At 45.2% G+C, this 24,707-nt stretch overlaps 1 protein-coding gene across 1 annotated transcript in view; it reads left to right on the top strand.

Annotated features, from left to right (window-relative positions):
• SLC35F2 (solute carrier family 35 member F2) overlaps positions 1-15,224 on the top strand; it is a 47,798-nt gene extending 32,574 nt beyond the window's left edge. The window contains exons 3-8 of the mRNA XM_032838428.1: positions 2,488-2,615; positions 6,953-7,112; positions 8,154-8,310; positions 8,821-8,873; positions 10,108-10,262; positions 14,669-15,224. Of these exons, the coding sequence (XP_032694319.1) occupies positions 2,488-2,615; positions 6,953-7,112; positions 8,154-8,310; positions 8,821-8,873; positions 10,108-10,262; positions 14,669-14,854 (839 nt within the window). The 3' untranslated portion in view covers positions 14,855-15,224. The remainder of the gene's footprint in view (positions 1-2,487; positions 2,616-6,952; positions 7,113-8,153; positions 8,311-8,820; positions 8,874-10,107; positions 10,263-14,668) is intronic.
• The last annotated feature ends 9,483 nt before the right edge of the window (positions 15,225-24,707 follow it).

The following is a 24,707-nucleotide window of genomic DNA, read 5'->3' as shown; positions in this document are numbered from 1 at the left end:
TCAAATAAATAAATAAAATCTTAAAAAAAATAATGCATCATTCTTTTTAAAAAGATTTCATTGTTTATTATAGAGAGAGATGGAGAGTGTGTGCGTGTAAGCAGGGGATGGGGCAGAGGGAGAGAATCTCAAGCAGACCCCCTGCTGAATGAGGAGCCCGATGCGGGGCTCTGTCTCACAACCCTGAGATCACAACTTGAGCCAAAACCAAGCGTCCGAGGCTTGCCTGACTGAGCCACCCAGATGCCTGAGTGAAGTTGTTTTAGAATCATTGTAGAAATATGATTTGTAGCTAACGACACAGAAAATGGGCAAAGCGAGATTCTGGTGGACACTTTTGTGCCAGGCATCATTTTAATTGATTAACTCACTTTGGTGATGTGTCACCTCACTCCCAGTGAAGCACGTGGGGATTACTGTTACCTCCACTTTGCAGATGAGGAAACTGAGGCATGCAGCACTTAGGTAACGGGCCATGAGTCATGTAGGTAAGAACTGGAGCCGGATTCCGACCCAGCTAGCCTGCCTCTGGGCCCATCCTCTTACAACCATTCCACACTGAGGGCTGCTAGTCGTGACAGACGTCCTTCCCACGAGAGGAGGGCATGGCTTTTAAAAATAAATGAAATGAGATGGAACTCAGAAACGTGAAGACAATGGGTAACCCATCAACTGCTCAGGAGGGCGCAGTACTTCCATCTTCATCATTTTAAGGTGAATGATGAAATCACCAATGCATGGGCTCCTGGGTGGCTCAGTGGGTTAAGCCTCTGCCTTCGGCCCAGGTCATGATCCCGGGGTCCTGGGATCAAGCTCCACATCAGGCTCTCTGCTCAGTGGGGAGCCTGCTTCCTCCTCTCTCTCTGCCTGCCTCTCTGCCTACTTGCGATTTCTGTCTGTCAAATAAAAAAAAAAAAAAAAGAAAGAAATCACCAATGCTTGTGAATCCTTACGTCATATGAACCCTAACATGCACAATGGTATTCCAGTGTCGGGATAAGTGACTTTTTTTTTTTTTTTTTAAGATTTTATTTATTTCTTTGAGAGAGAGAGCATGAAAGGAGAGAGGTCAGTGGGAGAAGCAGACCCAAGCCGAAGGCAGACACCCAACCAGCTGAGCCATCCAGGTGCCCTAACTGACTTATTTTTGAAAGAAAGTGGAAACCAGTTGGGGGAGAGGGGAAAATGTCTTAAGGGGAAAGTGCCAAATTTGGTAAGAGCTTAGGAGTTGGAATTAGATGCATGGGTACATGGTCAATAGGGCTAGACTTTGCTCCTTTGTAGATTTGGCCTTTAGGGAGTCAGTGTGACTTGTAAGTACATCAGTGAGGTCCCCTGTGGGATGGTGGGTGGGTGTCTGCCATGTCATCTTGAGAAGACTGACTTTGTGTTTTCAGGATGTTCCTGCTAATTGGGTTTTAATAACAATCATTTGGTTATAATTCCCACTTGTAGGTTATTTTTACCATAAAGTCTTCTCATATACGTGCTAATTATATATCTCCTGTCTGCTAACTTTTCCAAAGAAGTGAATTGCCATTAACTTGAATAAGTAGAATTTGGGGGTAAAAGGTGTTTGTTCAGTGATGCCACCGAATCTTTTTTATGAACTTACCACTGACTTAATTTTCTCTGGAAAGCACATCTCTTCCAAAAGAATGACCACATGCAGATGTTAAATAGCCATTGAATTCATAAGAAAACATTTGATTTTTTAGGATAACCTCTAGCTTGTCAGGAATGACAGCATTCAAACCCATACCTGGTTATTATATTTCTAGTTACAGTAGGAAATGAAATTTAACCCCTTTTCTCCTACTTACTTTCTCTTTGGTGGTTTCTTTCTTTTTTTTTTTTTTTAAGATTTTATTTATTTGACAGAGATCACAAGTAGGCAGAGAGGCAGGCAAAGAGAGAGGGGGGAAGCAGGCTCCCTGCTGAGGAGAGAGCCCGATGCGGGCCTTGATCCCAGGACCCTGAGATCATGACCTGAGCTGAAGGGAGAGGCTTTAACCCACTGAGCCACCCAGGCGCCCCTCTCTGGTGGTTTCTTTAAACCTTTGGTCTATGTGGACTTCTTAGCTTGGGTCTTGTAATAGAAGAAATCTAACAACTTGCTAAACTATCTTAGGCATTTTGGTTAATGGAAATTAGAAATGGCCACATTCAGGGCACCTGGGTGGCTCAGTTGTTGAGCATTTGCCTTTGGCTTGGGTCATGATCCCAGTGTACTGGGATCGAGCCCCGCATCGGGCTCCCCACTTGGTGGGAAGCCTTCTTCTCCCTCTCCCATTCCCCCTGCTTGTGTTCCCTCTCTCGCTGTGTCTCTCTCTGTGAAATAAATAAATAAAATCTTTTTTTTTTTTAAAAGGAGTGACCACATTCAAAAGACATAGTAAACCTTTATTTCGACTCTTTAATCTTTAAATCGACGTGCATAACATCATTTTCAAGGCACATGTACCAACCCGGATTTCTTTCAACCAGGTAGTGATAACCTTTTATCCATCTTGAAGAGAAAATGGTGGAAGTACGTCCTGCTCGGGCTAGCAGATGTGGAAGCTAATTACCTGATCGTCAGAGCATACCAGTACACCACTCTCACCAGTGTCCAGGTGAGGGGCCCTCCTCTGACCCGTGTGGGTTTTTCAGCTTCAAGAGAAGATTCTGAACCCGTATGTGCTAACCCAATTTTATGGAAAAGCCATTTCCTTGTAAAAAAAACATAAACACAGTGGACGCTGTCTGTTTCTTCATGGAACATAGGTGCTAATGAGTAAAATTTCCCTGAATTAGAGAAAATGTATACAAGTTAATCAGTTCCCAAACTGCCAAAGCTGTTACGGAATTAAACAGTTGCTACCAAAATAAGCATAAATATTTAGTTGGCAATTGATGCTGTGCTGTTGACAAGAGTTCTTTTTTAAGTTTGCTTGAAGATAAAAGGCATATAAAGGGAATGTACTTTTGTGCCGCAGAAAAGTGAATGTTTGCTAGGGAAGTAGATACTCGAGACAAAACGAGCCATTGGAGTCGTCAGAAGCAACCTTGTAGATATTTGGGGGTAGAGATTACGCACCTTGAGTAGCCAGAGGTAAAACTGATGTCCCTATTCCTTTTTTAGGTTTATTCTTGCTGCATTGAAGGAAAAATGTTCCTGCAGAGCAGTACTTTTTAGCTAGGTGTCGAGGAAGACTGATTCAGTTGTCTTGATGTTAGCGAACTCTGGGCTGTATCATGACAGTGAGTCACCCCTGCGAACAACTAAGGTTTCCTGAAGGGAAGTGAGAGTGAGAGACTCCAATGCCAGGTTTAGTCTTCACAATTAATAAATTTGTAAGTTTTTTTTTTTTTTAAGGTTTTTATTTACCTGAGAAGGAGAGTGAGAGACAAAGAGAACAGTAGCTGGGGTGAGGAGGAGGGAGAGAAGCAGACTCCCTGCTGAGCAGGGAGCCTAATGTGGGGCTCGATCCCAGGACCCTGAGATCGTGACCTGAGCTGAATTGAGACCCTTCACTGGCTGATCCACCCAGGTGCCCCTAAATTTGTAATTTTCTGATGTATCAGTTTTCTCACTGTATGAAACAGAGGTGTCCTTATCTCATCTCTGGAAAAATTAAAGTGTAATTAGACTTATTTTGCTTGGAAGATGTGAAGACTGATGAAAATTCAGTACTTTCCCAATGTGAATATACATTAAATGCTACCATTATCTGAATGCATCATATTAAATATTTTCTCTTCCGTAACATCGTGCTAATCATGCTAAGATTGGCTTCAGCAGACCTTTTGGTTTGGGGAAATTAGAGTTAAGACAGATATCACAGGAAGCATGTAGGAAAACCCAGCATTCATAAAAATTAAAACCAGGAGGTAGGGATGCTTGGGTGGCTCAGTGAGTTAACCGTCTGCCTTCGTCTCAGGTCATAATTCTTGGGTCCTTGGATCAAGCCCCCCATCGGGCTCTCTGCTCAGCGGGCTCTCTGCTCTCTCTGCTGTTCCTCTTGCTTGTGATCTCTCTCTCTCTCTCTCTCTGACAAATAAATAAATAAAATCTTAAAAAAAAAAACATGTTAAAACCAAGAGTTACCTAAAGGATCAAGTTCCTCACAAATAGGGTTACCTGTGCTTTTAGCTCTGGGTAATAAGCGTACACTTAAATAGAAGATGGCATTTCCTAGTCACATCTACCCTCCTTGTACACAATTTCTTGATTATAATTTCCAGGAATTCTGGGTGACCGATAATGACCAGTTTTGACTTGGTACAAGGTTTAAACGCAGCTAAGCAAAAACCCTACCAGTTGGGTCTCTGACTGAGGTTCATGCCTTAGATTATTGAAAACAGCTTCTTCCATTCTAGCCTCTTAGAAAAACAAGCATTTGGTCGTCACAAGTTACGTGCTCTGGTCCTCTCGAGGAGTCCGTGACAAAAAGGCCATCTGGCAGGCACAGCTCCCTGCTGAGGTGGTTTGGACTGTCCCTGAGACTCTTCCAGATGATTCTCTACTTGAGTAAATCTGCAGTTTGGGGAGAAGGATGGAAGTTGGGCTCTGGGGGTCTCTGAACCTCCACCTCAAGAATTCCTTCGCAGATGCTGGAGTGGCGACCATGGACTGAGTGGTTTACGGGAGGCTTACGTCGTGCCTGTGGGCACCCTGTGGGCTAAGTTTCTGCCCCTATGTCCTCCCGCTTTACCACTGTTCCTTCCTTTCCCCTCTGTTCCTTCCCCACCCACGGCCAGCTTCTCCTCCGTTGGGCTGCTCTGTTCTTCCTAGAACGCAGTGCTCTTTGACACCCCCGTCCTCCATTCTCTAAGGCCTCCTTCCGTCTCACTTTGTCCTTTCTGCTCCATGTCTAATAAAGTATTTCGAACAAAGTCTAACTCAGTTTTGTATCTGTGCCTCCCTCTGCTGGCTGTCTGACTCCATACCTTGCGGACTGTGGCTGGACAATAATTTTTTTTTTTAATTTATTTATTTGACAGAGACACAGCGAGAGAGGGAACACAAGCTGAGGGAGTGGGAGAGAGAGAAGTAGGCTTCCTGCCGAGCAGGGAGCCCAACGTGGGGCTTGATCCCAGCACCCTGGGATCATGACCTGAGCCGAAGGCAGCTGCTTAACAACTGCGCCACCCAGGGGCCCCAATAATTTTTAAAGATTAAGTTAAATAGGGAGGCTTTTGAGACTGAACTCATCAAGGAGAAGACAGCCATCACCAAGAGTATGTAAGAAGGAGAGTCCATGTAGGTAGATGGCCCGGTGTGCTAGAGAGCAGATGAGAAGTGGAACTTTTGAACCTGTGAGATCATCTGGTCTGATCTCTTCATTTCCGGTTGTGACGCCAAGGAGGACTGGCCAGGGAGCACGGCGTAGGAGCACGGCGTAGGCAGGTCCCTTAGATGGCCACTCACGGCCCACCCCAAATTGTTGAAAATAGAGCACATTTCTTTTTAAGATTTTATTTATTTATTTGACAGAGAGGGATCGAGAGAGCACAAACAAGGGAGCGGTAGGCAGAGGCAGAGAGAGAAGCAGGCTCCCCGCTGAGCAGGGAGCCCCACTTGGGGCTGGATCCCAGGACCCTGAGATCATGACCTGAGCCGAAGGCAGAGGCTTCACCGATGGAGCCCCCCCAGGCGCCCCCAGAATAGAATAAACTTAAGTTCAATTTTAAGACACAATTTGAGGATAGGGAGTCTCCTGTGAGACTTTAGAGAGAGATCTTTTTAAAATTTTTTTTACCTTTTTTTGTTTAAGGAACATCGCTTAGACTTTGTTAAGTCATTATGGCTGGATTGTGCTGGCGTCTTCCGGGACAGGCTGTTATCATTTGCATCGTTTAATGGTCTGTTATTCAGGCTGGCTCCGTAAAGCACTTAGGGGATTGGAGCTCTGCAGCTGGAATAAATAACAAGGCGAGGTGCCCGTTCCCGCACCCAGACGCACCGGCCTCCAGGACTGACACTGCAACAAAAGGCAATCAGTCAGCAGCCGGGGATGGGCTCGAAGAGGCTGCGGGAGATTTAGGGCCTTGTCCAAAATGCGACAGACACAGAGAGAATCCAAGTCAAGGTTAAAAACAAAAAGAAGAACAGGAGGAATGGTAAAGGAGGTTTGGGACTACTGTTAGCATATGGAATATATTTTATCCTTGAATGCACTTCACGTGATTTGTGAATTCAAGAATGGAGGGAATAAAATCTCCATTTTTCCCCCCTTAATCTTACAAGTAATTTTGAATTTGGTGTGATTTTTGGCATTGCCTTGTAGTCTGGCCATATTATTAGGCGTGGAGAGGGTTTTTCTGGACCCATGATCATTGGGTGATGGAGGAATATGGATTTGCTGTGAGCTATGGTGGGGTTGGCCACTCTGTCAGGGAGATGGTGTCCTTGGGCTTTCTGACAGTCTCCTGTACCTCTCGGTGGCTCTTAGCCCAACAGCAGTTAAATACCTGCTTGTGTGACTATTTCTTCTGTGTCTGTCTAGCCTTCTGTCTGCTCCTGAGGGCTTGGGCTGTGTCTCTCTCTGGTTCTCTGCAGTCCAGCTCCTCTCCTAAGGTCTCCCCGACCTGAGGTGCAGAAGTACTGGTCGAGTGAGGGAGGGCAGGTCTGCCTGCTGGACTGGAGGAGAAACACGTGTCTATGAGACAGACAGAATCCCTGGGGTCAGCCACTGGTTCTCCTGCTTCCAGCTGTGGGATTCGGAGCACCTCATTTAACCCGACTGCGCCTTGGTTTTCCTCATGTGTAAAATGGGGACCGTGGTTTCAGTCTCACAGGGCTGTGAAGATACAATGAGTCCATCCAGGGGAAGGTAAACCCGGGTAATCCCGGTAGATCGCTGTCGAGACATACCGGACGGGCAGGAATAAAGGCAGGCTCCGAGCCTGAGTCACCATGTTTTAGCTGGACAGAAGGCTCACGCTGTTGGTGTCTCCTTCCTTGCAGCTCTTGGACTGCTTTGGGATCCCTGTGTTGATGGCTCTCTCGTGGTTTATTCTTTACGCAAGATACAGAGCGACCCACTTCATCGCCGTGGCTGTGTGTCTGTTGGGTGTGGGGACGATGGTCGGTGCAGACATCCTGGCGGGGAGGGAGGACAATTCAGGTGAGGCTGCGGTCCTTCTGCTTCGGTCACAGAAAACAGTGTTGCTTGTGTTTTCGCTTCCGTATTGCAAAGCTCTATGGGAAAAGACAGAAGACATGTCTTGCTTAAACTGTCTTTTCAGTTTTATTTTCACATTTACTGGCTTCTGCTGTCGGGACACGGTCCACCAACTGTGCTTTGCATTCCTGCCCGCCCATCGTCCATGTTCCTTTTTGTCACACTAAATAGTTTTGTTTTGTCTCATGAGAGAGAAGTTTCTTTAAATATTTGCAATAATCCTCTTTTGGCCCATCCATTTGGATTAGTTACTGGAAAGCCTACTGTAGGGGCGCCTGGGTGGCTCAGTGGGTTAAGCCTCTGCCTTTGGCTCAGATCATCTCAGGGTCCTGGGATTGAGCCCCGCATCGGGCTCTCTGCTCGGCAAGGAGCCTGCTTCCCCCTCTCTCTGCCTGCCTCTCTGCCTACTTGTGATATCTGTCTGTCAAATAAATAAATAAAATCTTTAAAAGAAAGAAAGAAAGAAAGAAAAAAATCCTACTGTAGATTCATGGCTCTTTATCAGAAGGAAGCTTCTGTCCACTGGGTGACCGACCTCTTTCCAGTCACTCCGTGAATGAGAACACTTGGACTTCCTTCGGGTCAAAGTTCGGATGATGCTATAAAATCTAAATATGGTGTCTGAGTCTACCTAGTCTACAAGTGACTTCACGGTGTCCTCGTATTGAGAGAAGACGACCTTGACTACCTAGCTTCCTTCCCTGTAGCCTTTAGTTAATTCCCTTCCCTAAATTCCATTAATTTCTTTGTCATAGAATCATTTCCTAAGGCCTTACATTATCCCTTTTCCAGTCGCGTCATCTCCCGAGGGGTCAGAATATGAAAAATCACGGCAGTATTATGCTAGGAAGTGAGAGGAGTAAGAGTCTTTAAACTTCTAGAAACCAGGGTCACCCCTTCTGAACCAGATCAACGCCTAGAACCAGGCGAGAAGGGTCCCCTCTCTTATCGCTGTGTACCTTTTTGTGTCTTGTCTTCCTGTAGGCAGTAACGTCCTGATTGGTGACATCTTGGTCCTTCTAGGCGCTTCCCTCTATGCTGTGTCTAACGTGTGTGAAGAGTACGTTGTAAAGAAGCTGAGCCGACAGGAGTTTTTAGGGATGGTGGGCTTATTCGGAACAGTGATCAGCGGCATACAGCTGTAAGAGTCTAAAGTTTCCCTTCAGAACAAAATAAGCCCATCTGTGGGACACGAGTCCTTTCCAGCTACCGGCATTCACTGTGGTTTGGCCCAGATTCCCACGTGAAATCAGCAGCTGGCTAACGATTAGAAGATTCTTGAAATATCGAGAATCGCAGCTTGTTTTCTTACATGCTCGTGAGGCTTAGGATTTCTGCTTACGGTGTGGTACAGGCAGTCCCAGTACAGACTTTATTTTTCAGTTATTAACAGAAAATATTAACTCCCTGTTCAAATGGAAAGCATAATCTCATGCTGGGTGCTATTTGAAGAGTGCCTCGAAGGGCCTTGAGCATGTTTGTGGGCTCCTTTGTTTTTATTCGTTGTCATTTATCTTAAAGATACTTATTTTTATGCACTAAGAAAAATTTAAAACTCAACATAATTCCTCACCTTAGCTGGAGTAGAGCACCTAAAATGCCTATAAGCTAGTGACAATGAGTGTGTGGTTCTCTCTGGTTTTGCTCTCAGGTTGATCGTGGAATATAAGGATATCGCCGGCATTCCGTGGGACTGGAAGATCGGTATGTACATACGTGGTCTTCCTCTGAGTCAGTAGCCTTTCCTCTTGAGTGACAAAAGTACGCGTCGAGAAATAAATACTTCATTTACGTAATATTAAACCATTTCTGTAAAATCACAGAGCAGTGGTACCCAGAGGTCTCCAGGGTTTTACATCGAGTTTTCCCTGAGAACTCGTAAATGAACCTTCACAGGAGTTAATTCTTAATCTTTACCCCCAGGAAGAGCTTTTCTTTACCAGGAATTCTGAACAAGACCAACTGACCTTTGGTCACACTCACTTTCCATTAGGTCTGCGTCGCGAGTCCTCAAACCTCGTTTGAAGGTTGTCTGCTCCATGTAATTCGTGAAACATTAACCCCAATACTCTGATGGCGTGGAATCCACCGCCTTCCGTATGACTCTCACCTGACGTTCCTGGGCATCTGCACAAACTAACAATGTAGCAAACAGTGAGGGAACGGTTAGGAAGGACTCCTCCAACCTTATTTAATGACGGGTGGAAGGAAGTTAGAAACAGTCCGTGAAATGTCACGACGTTTGTAGGCTGTGCTTACGTAATTTGATTCAGTTAAAGAACTTGGCTTGTGAGAGTGCGAGCGAGTGTGCGTGAATGTGAGTGGGGCTGTGTTGAGTCTGGGGGTGGGACTGAAGGAGTGGTTGCTAAGCTGAGCGGTCACTAGCTGTGCCCTGAAGAGGATGGTTATACCGTGCTTTCAGAGAGCGCTGAATTTAGTGACGTGAGCACAAGGTAATGAGCATAAGCTGCCTTGGGTGACTAAAAATGCTTTATTCTGAATCCAGTGACACGAATCATGTCCAACCATTGAACCAGATAAAAGCAAACGAAAGACAATGGTGATTTTTCTTGATAGTGATTCTGCTTTTATTGACCTTTTATCACAGCATCACGCTCTCTGGGGTGGGCGGTTGGGGCCAGTGATGAGAGCTGCTGAACCATTCACACCATGAGCAAGTCCCCACGGACTTCACCATCGAACACCGTGTTGCGATTTTGAAGTCCTTCCTCGGTGTCGTATCTTGTTATTATTATGACTACTTTTTTTCCCTGAGGGATTTCTGTACCTCATGTGCAATGCTGAGCGTCAGCAAGTGGCTCTGTAGAGAGTTTGTGGAAGGGTCAGGGAATTGTACATGGCAGCCAAGCCTTAAAAGGGTCTTTGCCTTCTGATTTCTTCCTGTAATGTTAGCTGTCACACTTTGCTTTTTCTGCAGCTCTGCTGTTTGTGGCGTTTGCCCTCTCTATGTTTTGCCTGTACAGCTTCATGCCACTAGTGATTAAAGTCACCAGTGCCACCTCTGTGAACTTGGGCATCCTGACGGCCGACCTCTACAGTCTTTTCTTTGGACTCTTTCTGTTTGGCTATAAGGTAAGCAAATAGATCGTGTTCAAATAGGAACACTTGCTTGGCCTAAAAGAAGCTGTGGGTGTCTTTACTGTTTTAGATCCACAAATAAAACCTCATCTTTTTGGGCAACAATCTCATTGGACGATCTCCATTCCACGCAAATAGAATCATGTTCATAATATAATAAGAGTTTTGATGTTATAGACCTCTGAATGGGTCTTGGGTACCTTCAAGGTCTTGGGAGTGCACTTTGAGAACTGCTACATTGGAAATCTGTCTTTCTTGAGTATACCTTCAGTAAATGCTTGTCGATGAGCTTGCTATCCCAGTTATTTGAACAAATACTGAGAATGTTGGCTGTTGCTTGATACTTGTAGTTTCATTTGGGGACAGCAAATACATTTCTTTGTCCTTGTAGAATTTTATACCCAGGCAGAAATTGCTTGGCACTGTTTTACACTATTCCCAGGAATTGGCCATGAACTCAAAGTGCCTCGTTCAGTGGGTTCTCAAAAATTTCTGCTTAAGAAACATAAACCATTTGCCTTACATATGAAAGGAACTCGGTGTTATCTTTACAAACTTGGTGGTTAAGGTGTTCCTGAACTTAGACTGAAAGAGTATTTGTAACTTTTTGTTGCATCATTAAAAAGTAACAAATGTCAGAGTGAATCAGAGAAGTGACCTGACAGACCTAGATTTTTAAAAATTTATTATTATTATTTTAAAGATTTTATTTATTTATTTGACAGAGATCACAGGTAGGCAGACAGAGAGAGAGAGAGAGAGAGAGAGAGAGGAGGAAGCAGGTTCTCCACTGAGCGGAGAGCCCAACGCGGGCTTGATCCCAGGACCCTGAGTCATGACCCGAGCCGAGGCAGAGGCTTTAACCCACTGAGCCACCCAGGCGCCCCTATTATTATTTTTTTTAATGAGAACAGTTGCCAAGGGCTACAAAATGAGCCTTAAAAGTGAGCTGTGGTGCTGTGCTTGCATTTCACATGGCTGCCACCAGGAGGCGATGTTGTTTCTATTCTGCAGTTAAGCTTAGTGGTTATAGGTTATCTATGTAAAATAGGACCCCACTCACCTGTGCGTTTTTCTTTTTAAGCCAAATATATTGATTTAGCTTTAGTAGTTTAATTTCTTCTAAGTAAAATACTATCCTAGCGGGAAGGAGGAAGTAAGGTTAAAGAAAGAAAAGCTTTTAAAATACCTGCCACTACCTGTTATAAGCTCCTTTCCTGTAGATAATTGCTCTTTAACTGCTCTTAACTTGAACATGAAAAAGCTTTTTGTATTTCATTTTTTTGACCATATAACTTTAAACCGTTATTCTCAAAATTAGAGCATGCGAACGTTAAATTCCTTCTCCGTTCTTTTGCATAAAGTTTCTTTGTCCCTGCACGTCTCTTAACCCAGATCAGATTTGATTGTTTTTGTTCAAAGGCCATTTCAAGACTTGTAGAGCAAAGAGTGGGTCTGCTGTGATCTTCAGAGTAAATTATAGAGGTGGGAAACCATTCAGAGCTTAAAGAAGATACCTAGCGCTTAAAAAAAGTTATTTAAAGATTTTATTTATTTATTCATGAGAAGTAGAGAGAGACAGAGGGAGAAGCCAATTCCCCATGGAGCAGGGAGCCCGACATGGGACTTGATTGTAGGACCCCGAGAGATCATGACCTGAGCTGAAGGCAAATTCTTAACCTACTGAGCCACCCAGGTACGCAATACCTAGCATTTTAGAAGCAGTTTTTAAAGGCAGTTATAAGCCCAGTATACCACCAATTCTTAAAATTGTAGTTTCTAAAATAACCTTGGCTCTGATTTTTAAAATCCACAGTTGAAAAGTTTAAAAATTTCTGCACTCCTCAGTGTTAGACTCTGCCTCTTCTGGAATTGATCTTGAGTAAATACTTACTGACCAGAGTAGCCACAAGAAACTTCCAGTATAGATCCTGACACAAACAGTAGAATTAAAAAAAAGAAAAAAGAAAAGAAAAAAAAAAGAATGAGAAGAAGGAAGATAAAGTCTAGAGCCTCTAATTCAGGAGACTTCCCTCTTTCCCTCAGAGTCTCTCCCTTCTAAGGGAAATGACTCCATTTAATCACCTGGTTCTTAAGAGGATCCAACCATTTAAAACCACCAAACCAAACAGGACATGTTTTGAACAAGTTATGTTCCCTACAGGTAACAGTAAACCTTTTATAGGAGGGCATAGATACCGACTTTATAATACTGACTTTGAAAGTTTTAAGGGTAATCTAAATAGGTTAATTTTCCCTAATAGTCTCTGAATCTTCTTTTTCCCCAACAAATATTTATTAAATGCCAGCTGTGTTTGGCCATGCTTGTGAGGACCATGCTTGGTTTGGATCCAAGAACTAAAGCCAGGTTTGGGTGTCAAGCCAAGCTTGACTCGCGTCATTATCATTGACTCTTTGCACTGAATCTGGTGAAGGCTTTCCTGCTTTGGGGAAGGCTGTGGCTCTTCCATTCCTTAAAGATATCTAAAGGCTTAAGGTTAAGAAGTGATTGAGCATTTTTAGAAAATAAACGTGCAGAAGCCAGTGGTGACTCAGAGAAGCCCGGAGATGACCAGGACTGTACATAATACTCATTTCAAAACTCTATTTAGTTCCTCCTGCTACTTTTTGGAGTGTATCTTGTTTTCTCCTCTCTCCCCCTCTTCTCTTCTTTCCCAGTCTGTTATGTTTTCATAGTTTTTCTTTATCACCTTCTTATTAGAACTCTTTTTAGGCATTAGAACTCTTTGGGGAATACTTTGAAATCTTAAGTGAATTAAACATTTGTTGGCTTGAATAAAATAGGATGCTCCATTCTTTTTTTTTTTTAATTAAGATTTTATTTATTTATCTGAGAGGGCACAAGTGGTAGGGAGGGTAGAGGGAGAGGGAGACTCCCTACTGAGTGGGGAGCCTAAAGCGGGGCTCAACCCCATAACCCCAAGATCATGACCTGAGCAGAAGTCAGACGCTTAACCGACTGAGCCACCAAGCACCCCCAGCATCCTCCGTTCTTAACTTTGAAATCAGGTTAGCAGGACCACTCATAAATTTGAGTGGTCATAAATTTGCTCATAAAATTTGCTCATAAATTTGCTCATAAAATTGCTTGTACCAAGAAAAAAAAATGATCCTGGGCGTTTAATTGCACATTAATTATGTTACATAGTTTCCTTAATTTTTACTACATCATCCTTGGTCAGTCTTCAGCTCTTCTCTTTCTTTCTTTGATCTTTCATGCTGTTAAAAACAATTATTAAGGGGCGCCTGGGTGGCTCAGTGGGTTAGGCCTCTGCCTTCGGCTCAGGTCATGGTCTCAGGGTCCTGGGATCGAGCCCCGCATCGGGCTCTCTGCTCAGCGGGGAGCCTGCTTCCCTTTCTCTCTCTGCCTGCCTCTCTGCCTACTTGTGATCTCTCTCTGTCAAATAGATAAATAAAATCTTTAAAAAAAAAAAAACAACAATTATTAATTTCCTTAGTACTTGGACTTTTGTCTGGATCTTCCATTCAAATAAGAGCAAATATGCAAAGTGCATATTATTATTTATTCAAACTTTGGGGGTATGTCAGAAGGCCGTTTTCCAGTAATAATAAACGGTGAATTCGTGTTTTTGTCTTCACTGCATTTTATTCTGGGTGTTTGTTTTCCTAACAGAGGGGGCGGGTTGGAGAAGGTCACCAGAAACTCTGTCCATCCTTGTGGTATGTTTGTCAAAATGGGCTCTCGCTGCAGTTGGTCCTTCCGGAAGCGCAGACGGTGGGAGGCTCACCCACAAGGCTCCGCGCCCTGGGCTTGTCCGACTGCACTTCACACCAGTGACCTCTTGGGGTTTGAGACTTTTCCAAAAAATGATGTTCTTCGAGCTCTAAAAATCTTACCTTCGCGGTCCACCATAAATCTGATTGTGTTACCCTTGTCTACCGAAAGAAGATAATTTATTAAATTTTAACAAGCTGGATTTTATTGCATTCGCATGCACAAAGGGTTGTGGAGAACTTGTCTTCTCTGTTCGCCCACATTTTATCCTGGGTCCCGTGTTTCTCTGTTTCATAGCCACATTACAAGCAGGGCTTAGGGTCTGAGATTGGCTCTCTCCTCGTGTCTGGGTTGACCTCTCATGGTCTGCACTGAGTGGGGCTGGTTGCAGGGTGGAGGTCCAGCTGGGCGTAGCACAGAGAAAGGCAGAAGTTCCGTTTCCTAGAGATGCAGGGATCGGCTGATGGGGCAGGTGATGCCCGAGACCGTGTCTTCACACGCGCGTGCACCGGAGGGTTTGGGGTGTTGGCATCTCCTTAGGCAGCTTCCAGAAACAAAGGTCACGAGAACGCGTGGTTGGCCCAGGGCAGCAGCCGGCCTGCGTTTGCCAGAGACCACAGCCCCCCGCCTGTTCTCCTCCTAGTTCTCCGGGCTCTACATCCTGTCCTTCACCGTCATCATGGTGGGCTTCGTGCTGTACTGCTCCACCCCGACGCGCACGGCTGAGCCGGCGGACAGCGACGTGCCGCCCGTCACCAGCATCGGCATCGACAACCTGGGGCTGAAGTTGGAGGAGAACCTGCCGGAGGCCCACTCCGCCGCCTTGTAGCTGGAGAGGAAGGTGCCGAGCGTGGGCACCCGAGGCTTCCTGGGAAACCGGGGGCCGTCGCTGGGAGGCGGCAGAGCCTGCTAGGGGCAGAGGGGACTCTTGGAAAATTATTGGGGGGGGGCGAGCCCTGCGACATTGGATTGGAGCCAGTGGTTAGATTTTACAAAGGAATAGAAAATAATGCATCAAAACTGGAAATCCGAAAATAGAGCAGAAGCTGAGGTGGGTAGGATCGTGTGTCTGTGGGTTTGAGGACCAGTGCCAAGTCGTGCCAGGGAAACAGGGTGTGCGCCATGCTGGGGTCTTGGAGGCACCCGAGGGAAAGCCTGGTGGGGCCAATACCCAGGCGTGATCCAGCCTCAGGGCGCGGCCGCAACAGGGCTATCCTGGTGGGAGTAGGGGCAGTCCAGGCCAGTTTGGGAGGGGAGAAGCCTTCCACAGTTGGAGGCCTCTGGGTGTTTTGTCTTGCTGAGGTCGTCCTTGTCCGCAAGCCCTGTGGCCCACCATGGGGTCTGATGATTGATTGCATATGGCAGCAACGGGGGTGGGGTAGCTCTTGAGAAAGACTGGGATACCACTGTGAGCACCATCCAGGCAGGAAAGAGGGGTGGTGCGGTAGACCTGGGGACCCTCTGTCCGTTGTTTGAAGAGGACAGTGCATGGCTTCTCACTGAGGATTTGTAAGGTGCCGTGAAATTTTTACGATACTTCTTCAATTCACAGTGTGAATGTGTAGCATCATCATGATTATCCACGACCATGCTGCCACTTTGCAAAAACTGCAAACTCTACGTAAACTTTTTTTTTAATGTAATAAAGAAATTGAGGGTAACTGTTCATGTGATTAAAAGATTTTGATTTCATGGCAATACATTCGTTGTGTGGTTTCTTTGATGAACCCATTCCCCTTCTGGATTTTTAAATGACTTAATATAGTCAACATTTCTTCCTGTCCAGCTTCTCAGAATCATGTCTTCGGTGAGCTGTGGCAGACCTACCTGGGGTTATGTTGGGATGGAGGGGAAGTCAGAGGGAGCCCACAGATCATTTGCTGGAAGAAACTTTTTAAAATTCTGAATTCCCTTAATTTTTTCTTTTCCTTTTTTTTTTTTAAGTTTTTTGAGTGAAATAACTTTTTCTTGTCTGCAGCCCGTTAAAACTGATGTTTGATTTTCACTGTGTATCATTCACAGCTGCCAATGAATGGGAAAAGGTTAGGTTGCCGTATTTCGCCTTTGGGGCAAGACTTCCATTTGGATGAACATGTTGTTTCTTAAACACCCTGCCTAGGAACAAACCTGTGTGCGCGGGGTGACGTGAAGAGCCTGCGGTGACGGCACCCCACATGCGTGTCAAGTCTGAGCTCAGCCGTCATCTCTTGCTCTGAAGCCTTTCTCAGGCTGTCAGGCCCCCTTTCCTCTAGGTTCCCAGGGCCCTTGTTCATATATTCCTTGTTGCACTTATGGAGTGCTTGCTGTTTACCTGCCGTTCCTCGACACTAGCTGAGCTCTTCGAGGTCAACCGTGGTCTCTATTCATCTTTCTAGACCTCTTTTTGTCTCACTTCTTGGGCATTTAGTTACTTTAAAAAAAGATTTTGTTAATTTACTGGAGAAAGAGGGCAAGCAGGAGCAGCGGGGTGGGGCGAAGGGAGAGAGAGAAGCAAACTCCCCAGCCGAACAGGGAGCTCGATGCAAGGCTCGACCCCAGCACCCCGAGATCTCTACCTGAGCTGAAGGCAGACTGAGCCACCCAGGCGCCCCCTTGGACATTTATTAAGTGAACTTTGTCTCTGGCTGCAGTTCAGAACATTTAAGGGGAGACTGACCAAAAGCAAGGCGTTTTATGCAGATATATGTGCGCAGTGTTAATCTCACCCTGCTTGGCTTTTTCCCCTCGTCCCCCTAAACCCAGTGTTTTTTCTCCTCACCTGCTCCCTCTGGAGAGGGGCAGAGGAGTTCAACCCTGAGCATCCTAAATCAAAACTTAGAATTCATAGGGCGCCTGGGTGGCTCAGCGGGTTAAAGCCTCTGCCTTCGGCTCGGGTCGTGATCCCGGGGTGCTGGGATCGAGCCCCGCGTCGGGCTCTCTGCTCAGCGGGGAGCCTGCTTCCTTCTCTCTCTCTCTGCCTGTCTCTCTGCCTACTTGTGATCTCTGTCAAATAAATAAATAAAATCTTTTAAAGAGAAAAAACAAAACAAACAAACAAAAAACTTAGAATTCAGTGTTCCAGAGAAGCTGTGCTGTGATTGACAGTCAGCACTTAAATAATCGGACCACAAACCCTGCATCCTGGTTTATACAAGTCCGTAAAGACCGAGAGTTCCCCCCGTCTCGGTACCACCACTTCCATGGAAAATGTATTTTCAAACATCTGGCTCACATACAAGCTTTTGAAATGTAACACGTTCTTAAGCTGATAACCTCCCATAAATTCTTTCCCACTCTATTAGAAGAATATTGATTTTTCAGTATTTTCTTGTAGATATTTATGCCATTAACAAAACCCTGCTGAATAGTATAATAGGGCTGCTGGATTGTTCCCTCGTGTTGCATTGAGGTAATAAATTGCGCATTTGGACTGTGGTGATGCTGGAAGAAGAGAGGGCTTGGCTGGGGTCATTCTCACTGTTTGGACTTGGAAACTATGTTCTCTGGTTGACAGTGAACGTTTCCCCTCTTTTTTGGGACCAGTGGCTTGCGGAGAATGTATGTGTGTTATCCATGGCGTGTCCAGCAGGTGGCGCCTTAGCAAGTATGACAAAGACCTGTGACCTAAACCACCTTGCATTTTACAACTTCTCCAGGTCCTTTTTAAAAGATTTTGTTTATGCATTTGAGAGAGAGAGCGCGCACAAGCAGGGAGGAGGGGAAGAAGGAGGCGGGGGGAAGCAGACTCCCTGCTGAGCAGGGAGCCCCACATGAGGCTGGATCCCAGGACCGACCTGAGCTGAAAGCAGGTGCTTAACTAGCTGAGCCCCCCAGGCACCCCTAAAAGAGGTTGTTAGGATGACTACCCTCAGCAGAGATTGTCTTCGATGAGCCGCCGAAGGACGGAGCTCTCAGGCAAGCTGAACCATCTCGAGGAGGGCACACAGTTTGGTGCCCGTGGTGAAAACAGAAGCCAGGATTGCTTTCAGCAGCTTTAGCAGCCTGCAGTAGGCACCCACCCGACCCCATCCCCCGACCGCTGAGTCAGCACACACATCCTGGGAGAGAAGGTGGAAGATTCTCGTGTAGAGCCCAGCTTGTTAGTGCAGTTTTCCCCGCAGCCCCGGAGCCTGCCCTTTTAAGCGTCTGTCCGCCTGTGTGTCTGTGGCCCTCTGTATGCCTAGTCACGGTTCTCTCCTCCATCATTATTATGGGGACGTGCCATTTCCATCCACATTTAATCACTTAGTATCTGGACATATCCTCAGCCCTCAAAAAGAGATCCATAAATCAGGGAAATTCAGCAGATAGCCACTTAGCTGATGAAAAGGCAAGAGATTTATGAGGAAATTAGGTAATGCTGAACAGGCAGTTCTCCAGTAGCCTTAGAAAGGGCGTTTTGAGACGTCCAGCAATCTAGAGATGGTATCTCAAGGGGAGTAAAGGCGCTTCAGACCAGCAAAATTTTACTTGCAGAATTTAATGCCCCCCCAATGTCTTCTCTTAATGCTTTTGTCATGCACTTTATTCCTTGGTCTCAGTATTATCTTCTTAGAACAATCTTTTATTTATTTATTTTTAAGATTTATTTTATTTATTTGAGAGAGGGGCTGCGAAGAAGCAGAGGGAGAGGGACAAGCAGATCCGCACTGAGCGTGGAGCCCAACGCAGGGCTCCATCCCACCACCCCAGATCACAACCCAAGCTGTAATCGGGAGTCCAATGCTCAACCCACTGAGCCACCTGGAGGCCCCTCGAGCAATCTTCAAGTGCAGATACTTTTGGAGGAGGAGAAAATTTAGGTTGGAAGGGAAAGAGAAGTGATACCAAGGAAAAATACAAAAGTCATTTGAAAAACTGTTGGCTCCACCTGATCGCATCAAGTATTCAGATGGTGCCAAATGGTCATCCCGCGACCAGCTGTTACTAGCCATGGCTGACCCAGTGGAGAGGCTGATATGACGAAGCTGGAGTTTCCGTGCAGAGTCCCACCTTCCTTGACCACAGATGTCTCTTCCTGCTGGGTAACCAGGCTTTTCAATCGTGCCCGAGTATTTCCCATTTTTTCGTTCTTTCAGATTTCTTTTCAGACTTTGGTCTTGTGAGCCCGTGTAAGACCTCATCCAGCTTGGTCTTTGTGAAAAGACTGCCAGTTCAATGCGTACACCTTTACACGCGGGGACACGCACAGACACGCCACCGACACCGCCGTCACAAGTAACACCAGCCCCGTCCCCACCTTGCCTCTACCATCTCTTTTCTCCAGAAATTGCTTTGTCGGTAAGATTGCTTGCAGCTGCTTCAGGGAATCTGCCCCCACCCTTGACACCCACCTAGAGGCATTCCTGTAAAGCCTCGGTTCCCTAGTCCATCTGTTGGTTGAGTGTAAATGGTACCTTCACTTGCACACAACTGGTACACATTTATTTGATCCCTACTATCCATTCGGAGGATTAGATGGGAGGAGGAGAGCCAGGGCCTGATTCCTGATCTGCTCACTAAAGTGTGAGCCATGCCAGAGCAGGGGTATGTGACTCGACTGGGGAGCGAAGTGTCCATCCCCTAGGACTGTTAGGTCCTGATGCACAAACATCGTCCATGCCCCTGTCTCATTGTGCAGAGCAGAGCAGGATGACTCCAGGTCAGGCCAGGAGACTCTGGGAGACTTATTTGTAGAGAGCAGGGCAATTTCTTTTCCTTTTTTTTCCCCAGGTAGAAATTTACTTATTTATTTTATACATGTATATATGTATATTTTTATTGTGTTATGTTAGTCACCATAAAATACTTCATTGGTTTTTGATGCAGTGTTCCAAGATCCATTGTTTATGCATCACACCCAGTGCTCCATGCAATACCTGCCCTCCACAATACCCACCACCAGGCTTACTCAACCCCCCAGCCCCCGCCCCTCCAAAACCCTCAGTTTGTTTCTCAGAGTCTACAGTCTCTCATGGTTCATCTCCCCCTCCGATTTCCCCCAACTCACTTCTCCTCTCCATCTCCCAATGTCCCCTGTGTTATTCCTTATGCTCCACAAATAAGTGAAACCACATGATAATTGACTCTCTCTGCTTGACTTATTTCACTCAGCATAATCTCCTCCAGTCCTGTCCATGTTGCTACAAAAGTTGGGTATTCATCCTTTCTGATGAAGGCATAATATTCCATTGTATATCTGGACCACATCTTCTTTATCCATTCGTCTGTTGAAGGGCATCTCAGCTCTTTCCACAGTTTGGCGACCGTGGCCATTGTTACTATAAACCTTGGGATACATATGGCCCTTTTTTTTCACTACATCTGTATCTTTGGGGTAAATACCCAGCACGGCACTTTCTAATTGCCTGGAGTTCAGTGAGGGCATGCTTATCTCCTAGCAAGACGGTTGGCTAGGTTATGGGAGGATACTCACATAGATCCCCAAGACAGCGATGCATGGGATAAGAAGAAACTAGGGAAAGTCAGAGCCCGGGGCCTCTGGTACTATGAATGGCACTGAAGGGCTTTCAGAAGTTGGTTTGTAGAATCAATATCTAATGTAAGAAAATGGGGAGTCTACGAAAACACTGAATTTGAGGTCTACTTTCTGCCTTATATTGCTAATTTACCTAATTGCCAACTCATGTGAATATTTTACCCTTCTCATGAAACTGTAAAATCTAGATGGGCAGATCTTGCCCTACTTGTAGCAAACTGAAACACGGATGGAATGAGAAAGGTCATGAACATACACTTTGAAACATTTAACACAGCACCAAACATCAAGCCTTAAAAATAACAGGGACTCAGTAGAACTGCATTTCTGTTGCTGACCATGTGTTTCTATGTTCTGGTCAATCTTGGAGTTGAGAAGCATTATTTTTGGTTTTGGAAAGTAGGTAATAATTCTGTGATAGAAGAAACCCAAAGATGATTTACTGTGTGGGATGAGGCCAGATGGTATCTGTGAACTGCTTATGAGCCTTCCTCCCAGGTCATCTCATTCTTGGCATCAGTGCAAATAGGGCCAAACAAAGAATTCTAGAAGATATTTGGTGAGGAAATGCTGCACTAGTTGGGTGGAAGAAGCACCTAGATCAGTAGGTTGTATTTCCTGTGGTTAGACAAGTGTTACTGAAAAATGCCAAGCAAATTAAATAGAAGGGAGTAAGAGGAAATTATGATCACCCCAATATTCACATGAACCCTGGGGAGAGTGACTATATTTGGAAGCCAGAATTTGCATGTCTGAGTAGAGAACTAGCATTTCTTTTTTTTAAGATTTTATTTATTTATTTGACAGAGATCACAAGTAGGCAGAGAGGCAGGCAGAGAGAGAGAGGTGGAAGCAGGCTCTCTGCTGAGCAGAGATCCCGATGCGGGGCTCGATCCTAGGATCCTGGGATCATGACCTGAGCCGAAGGCAGAGGCTTTAACCCACTGAGCCACCCAGGCGCCCCAGAACTAGCACTTTGATAGACTCTCCAAGTGACTGCTTAGGAGGAAAGGATGGTTCTATGATGAAAAATCTGGATGATCTTGAGCAATCCTTTGCCCCTTTCTATTTGTACCTCTTACTGATCTAGATGTAGTACATGTCTGGCAGCGTGATGGGTTTTCCTAAAACCTGCATTATTTATTTAAACTTCACAACATTCTAAGAAGGTAGATTCTTTTTTCTTTTTTTTTTTTTTTAAGTAGGGTGTGGAGCCCAACACGGGGCCTGAGCTCATGACCCTGAGATTAAGACTGAGCTGAAATCAAGAGTCAGATTCTTACCCGACTGTGCCACCTGGGTGCCTCTAAGGATGCAGATTCTATTCATGCCCCTATTCAACAAGTGAGGAAATTGGGCTTTATTAGTCAGGATGGGTTAGGTTCTGCTGCTGTAATAAACAACAGCAAATATATTATTGGCTTAAAACAACAAAGATTTCATTTTTGGCCATGCTCCAGTCCACTGTGGATCTGGTCCAAGTTGTCCTTACTCTGGGGCTCTGGCTAATGAAACAGCTTTACCAGAATCACAGAAAATTCCTCCCTGGCTCTTAAAGGCTGCCTGGAAGGGACAGGTAGCACTTTCTCTTACATTTCATCAGCCAAAGCAAGTCACCTGGCCTTGTCCAAATTCAAAGGAAATGCAGTTCTACTATGTGCTTGGACGGGGAGAAGACTTGTGGGTGTTTATGTGCATCTCTATCTGTCGGGAGACCTAAAGAAGTTAAGCAACTTTATGAAATTTAGACTCTCATCTGTCTGACTCCAGAGTCCGGACTCTTAACCATCACACTGTGATGCTATGGTAAAGTAGTAATGCCTTCATTATCTATCACTGTTGAAATAGCAACACCAGTAATGTGTGAAGGAAATAAAAAAGAGTAATCAAATTGCAAAACATTGTTTTAATTTTCATAATAAAAGTCATTTAGACGCATGGAAGTCTTGTTAGAACCAGGAGAATTGTGGGCTTTAAGCATGGATGCTTTGTTTTGTCCTGATTAGTGGCACTCAGGTGCAATCATTTGATCTAGAACTTGGTAGCACTCACGCCTATCAGAGAGTCCTTTCAGGCCCTGGTAATTTGAGAATAAGTTCTGAGCTTCAGGTTTTGGTTGCTTTCCAGACATCGGCCTGCTACCTGGGGAACTATTAGAACACCAGCTAGAATAATTAATATTATGACGTTAAATCCTGTAAGAGGTGGAGTTTTTTGTCTATGACTTGAAAAAAAAAATCAGACAAGAAACAACCAACCTGAAAAAACTCTTGGGTGAATTGGAGACACAAGGCATCTTTGGGCCTGAGCAGAGATGTCTTCTGGAGGAAACCACCAGTCTTGTGATCACAGAGCCGCTGGGTTGCCTCTAGAGCTGAGCACTGTGCAACACCACCCTTCTGGCCATGTTGGGGCCCATCATCCTCCAGGGGTGCTGGCTCTGCCTCCCACGGCTGCAGTCACCCCTCCGCCCCCCACGCTACACTTCAACTCTTTTGAGTTTCACAATCTCACGACTTCCCTTGTCATCTTGAGACAGTTGTTTCTGTTGTGGACTGCAAAGGGCAAAGATCCAAAAGTCAAGAAAGCACAAAGTGACTCGTCATTACTAATGTCACAGATAGAAACTGCTCCATAAAATGGGGCACAGTTACATCATGTTTATTTTACTAATGAATTAGTCTAGAACTCATGGTCCTTATTAGTAAGAAATTCTTTCTTGAGGGGCTCTCCCGCTTCCCTGAATTACCTGAAAACCTATAGACCATCAGTCTTCCTGAGGGAGGCAATCTTAACTCCTTTGAAAGCCATGAAGGTAACTCACCCTTTTATTTATTTTTTATTTATTTTTTTTTATTTCTTTAAAGATTTTATTTATTTATTTGACAGAGAGAGATCATAAGTAGACAGAGAGAGAGGGGGAAGCAGGCTCCCCGCCGAGCAGAGAGCCCGATGCGGGACTCGATCCCAGGACCCTGAGATCATGACCTGAGCTGAAGGCAGCGGCTTAACCCACTGAGCCACCCAGGCGCCCCATAACTCACCCTTTTAGAGGAGATTTTCCAAGGGATTCGCATGTGTCTACACCAAATTCTGGGGAAGTAACGATTTCAAAGAACCTAAGCTATCCTATCCCCTTTTGAAGGGAAGCTGTTGTCACTGAGGATAGAGCAGTTTTCTGGTGCCTTCCTGGCTGAAAAAGAGAAAAAAGAAACTCCCACGAAGTTGTTACCTGGAGAAAGTTGTTCCACTATATTAAACTTAGGATGACTTACATTTAAGAATAAACTATCAAGTTTAAAAAATCTAAGATTTTTCTGTAGAAGCATAACATCTACTAGGAATCATTTCTCTGATGGGGATTAAAAAGTATTTGTGCATTATTGCCAGAAGCAGTAAAATTTGTTGCCAACAGTATTCCAGTTTTTGGCCCAGTGGAATGATTAGTCTGTGATTTTCTCAGAGCTATAAAATTTATTTCCAACTGTACATTTTATTTTATTATCTTCCAGTTTCACATTTAGTTTCATACTCTCTATCTCTTGGTATGGTCAGCCAACTCCTGCCTCCCAGTCACTCGCCGGCTCTCACTGGGGACTCTGACCCTGGCCGCCATCTTCCCACTCAAATGCCTCCATCATTTGTTTGGTCAGTGCCCATGTGGATGAACTGCCCACATCTGGACCTCAACATGTGTATATGTCCTTCATGCCAATCTATTGCCTTAACTTGTCTCTGTTACTCTCATGATAAATCTGTATATTGCTATCAGAAGTGCTCGACAGAGTCCCATAGTCTGTATTCTGAGCACAGTTTACATCCCTAAACCCAGCATACCAGTTTTTCAAGCCCTTCTGAACTCTTGCTCTTTATTTCCTTTCATTCACCCCCTTCTGGAATGTTCTCCCTATTCTGCTCGAGTCTGTGGTTGGCTGCTTTGGATTTCTTCCCTTCTCAACTACACTGTTCAAGTCCTTGCACTCACATCCTGCCCAGCAAAACCCCAATGCTACATCAGTGGTGTGAGACAAGATCTTTCATGCCTTCCTAGCCTGAGAGAGAGATTTGTCCCAGCCTGACGTCCTAGCCCGTACACTGCCCGACTCCCTGCTTAACATCACCTCTGGTGTAGCTTAGGAAATTCCTGTTGGAGAAGCCCCAGGGCTGAAGTCTGGCTTATCTTCTATCCAGTCGAGGGAGTTACAGCCTATAACTTTGTGACTTA

Source organism: Lontra canadensis, unplaced genomic scaffold (assembly GCF_010015895.1).
Source record: "Lontra canadensis isolate GAN:19392208 unplaced genomic scaffold, GSC_riverotter_1.0 scaffold104, whole genome shotgun sequence".
Classification (NCBI taxonomy): domain Eukaryota; kingdom Metazoa; phylum Chordata; class Mammalia; order Carnivora; family Mustelidae; genus Lontra; species Lontra canadensis.
Note: the sequence above shows the minus strand (reverse complement) of the source record. Positions and strands in the feature narration are given on the sequence as shown.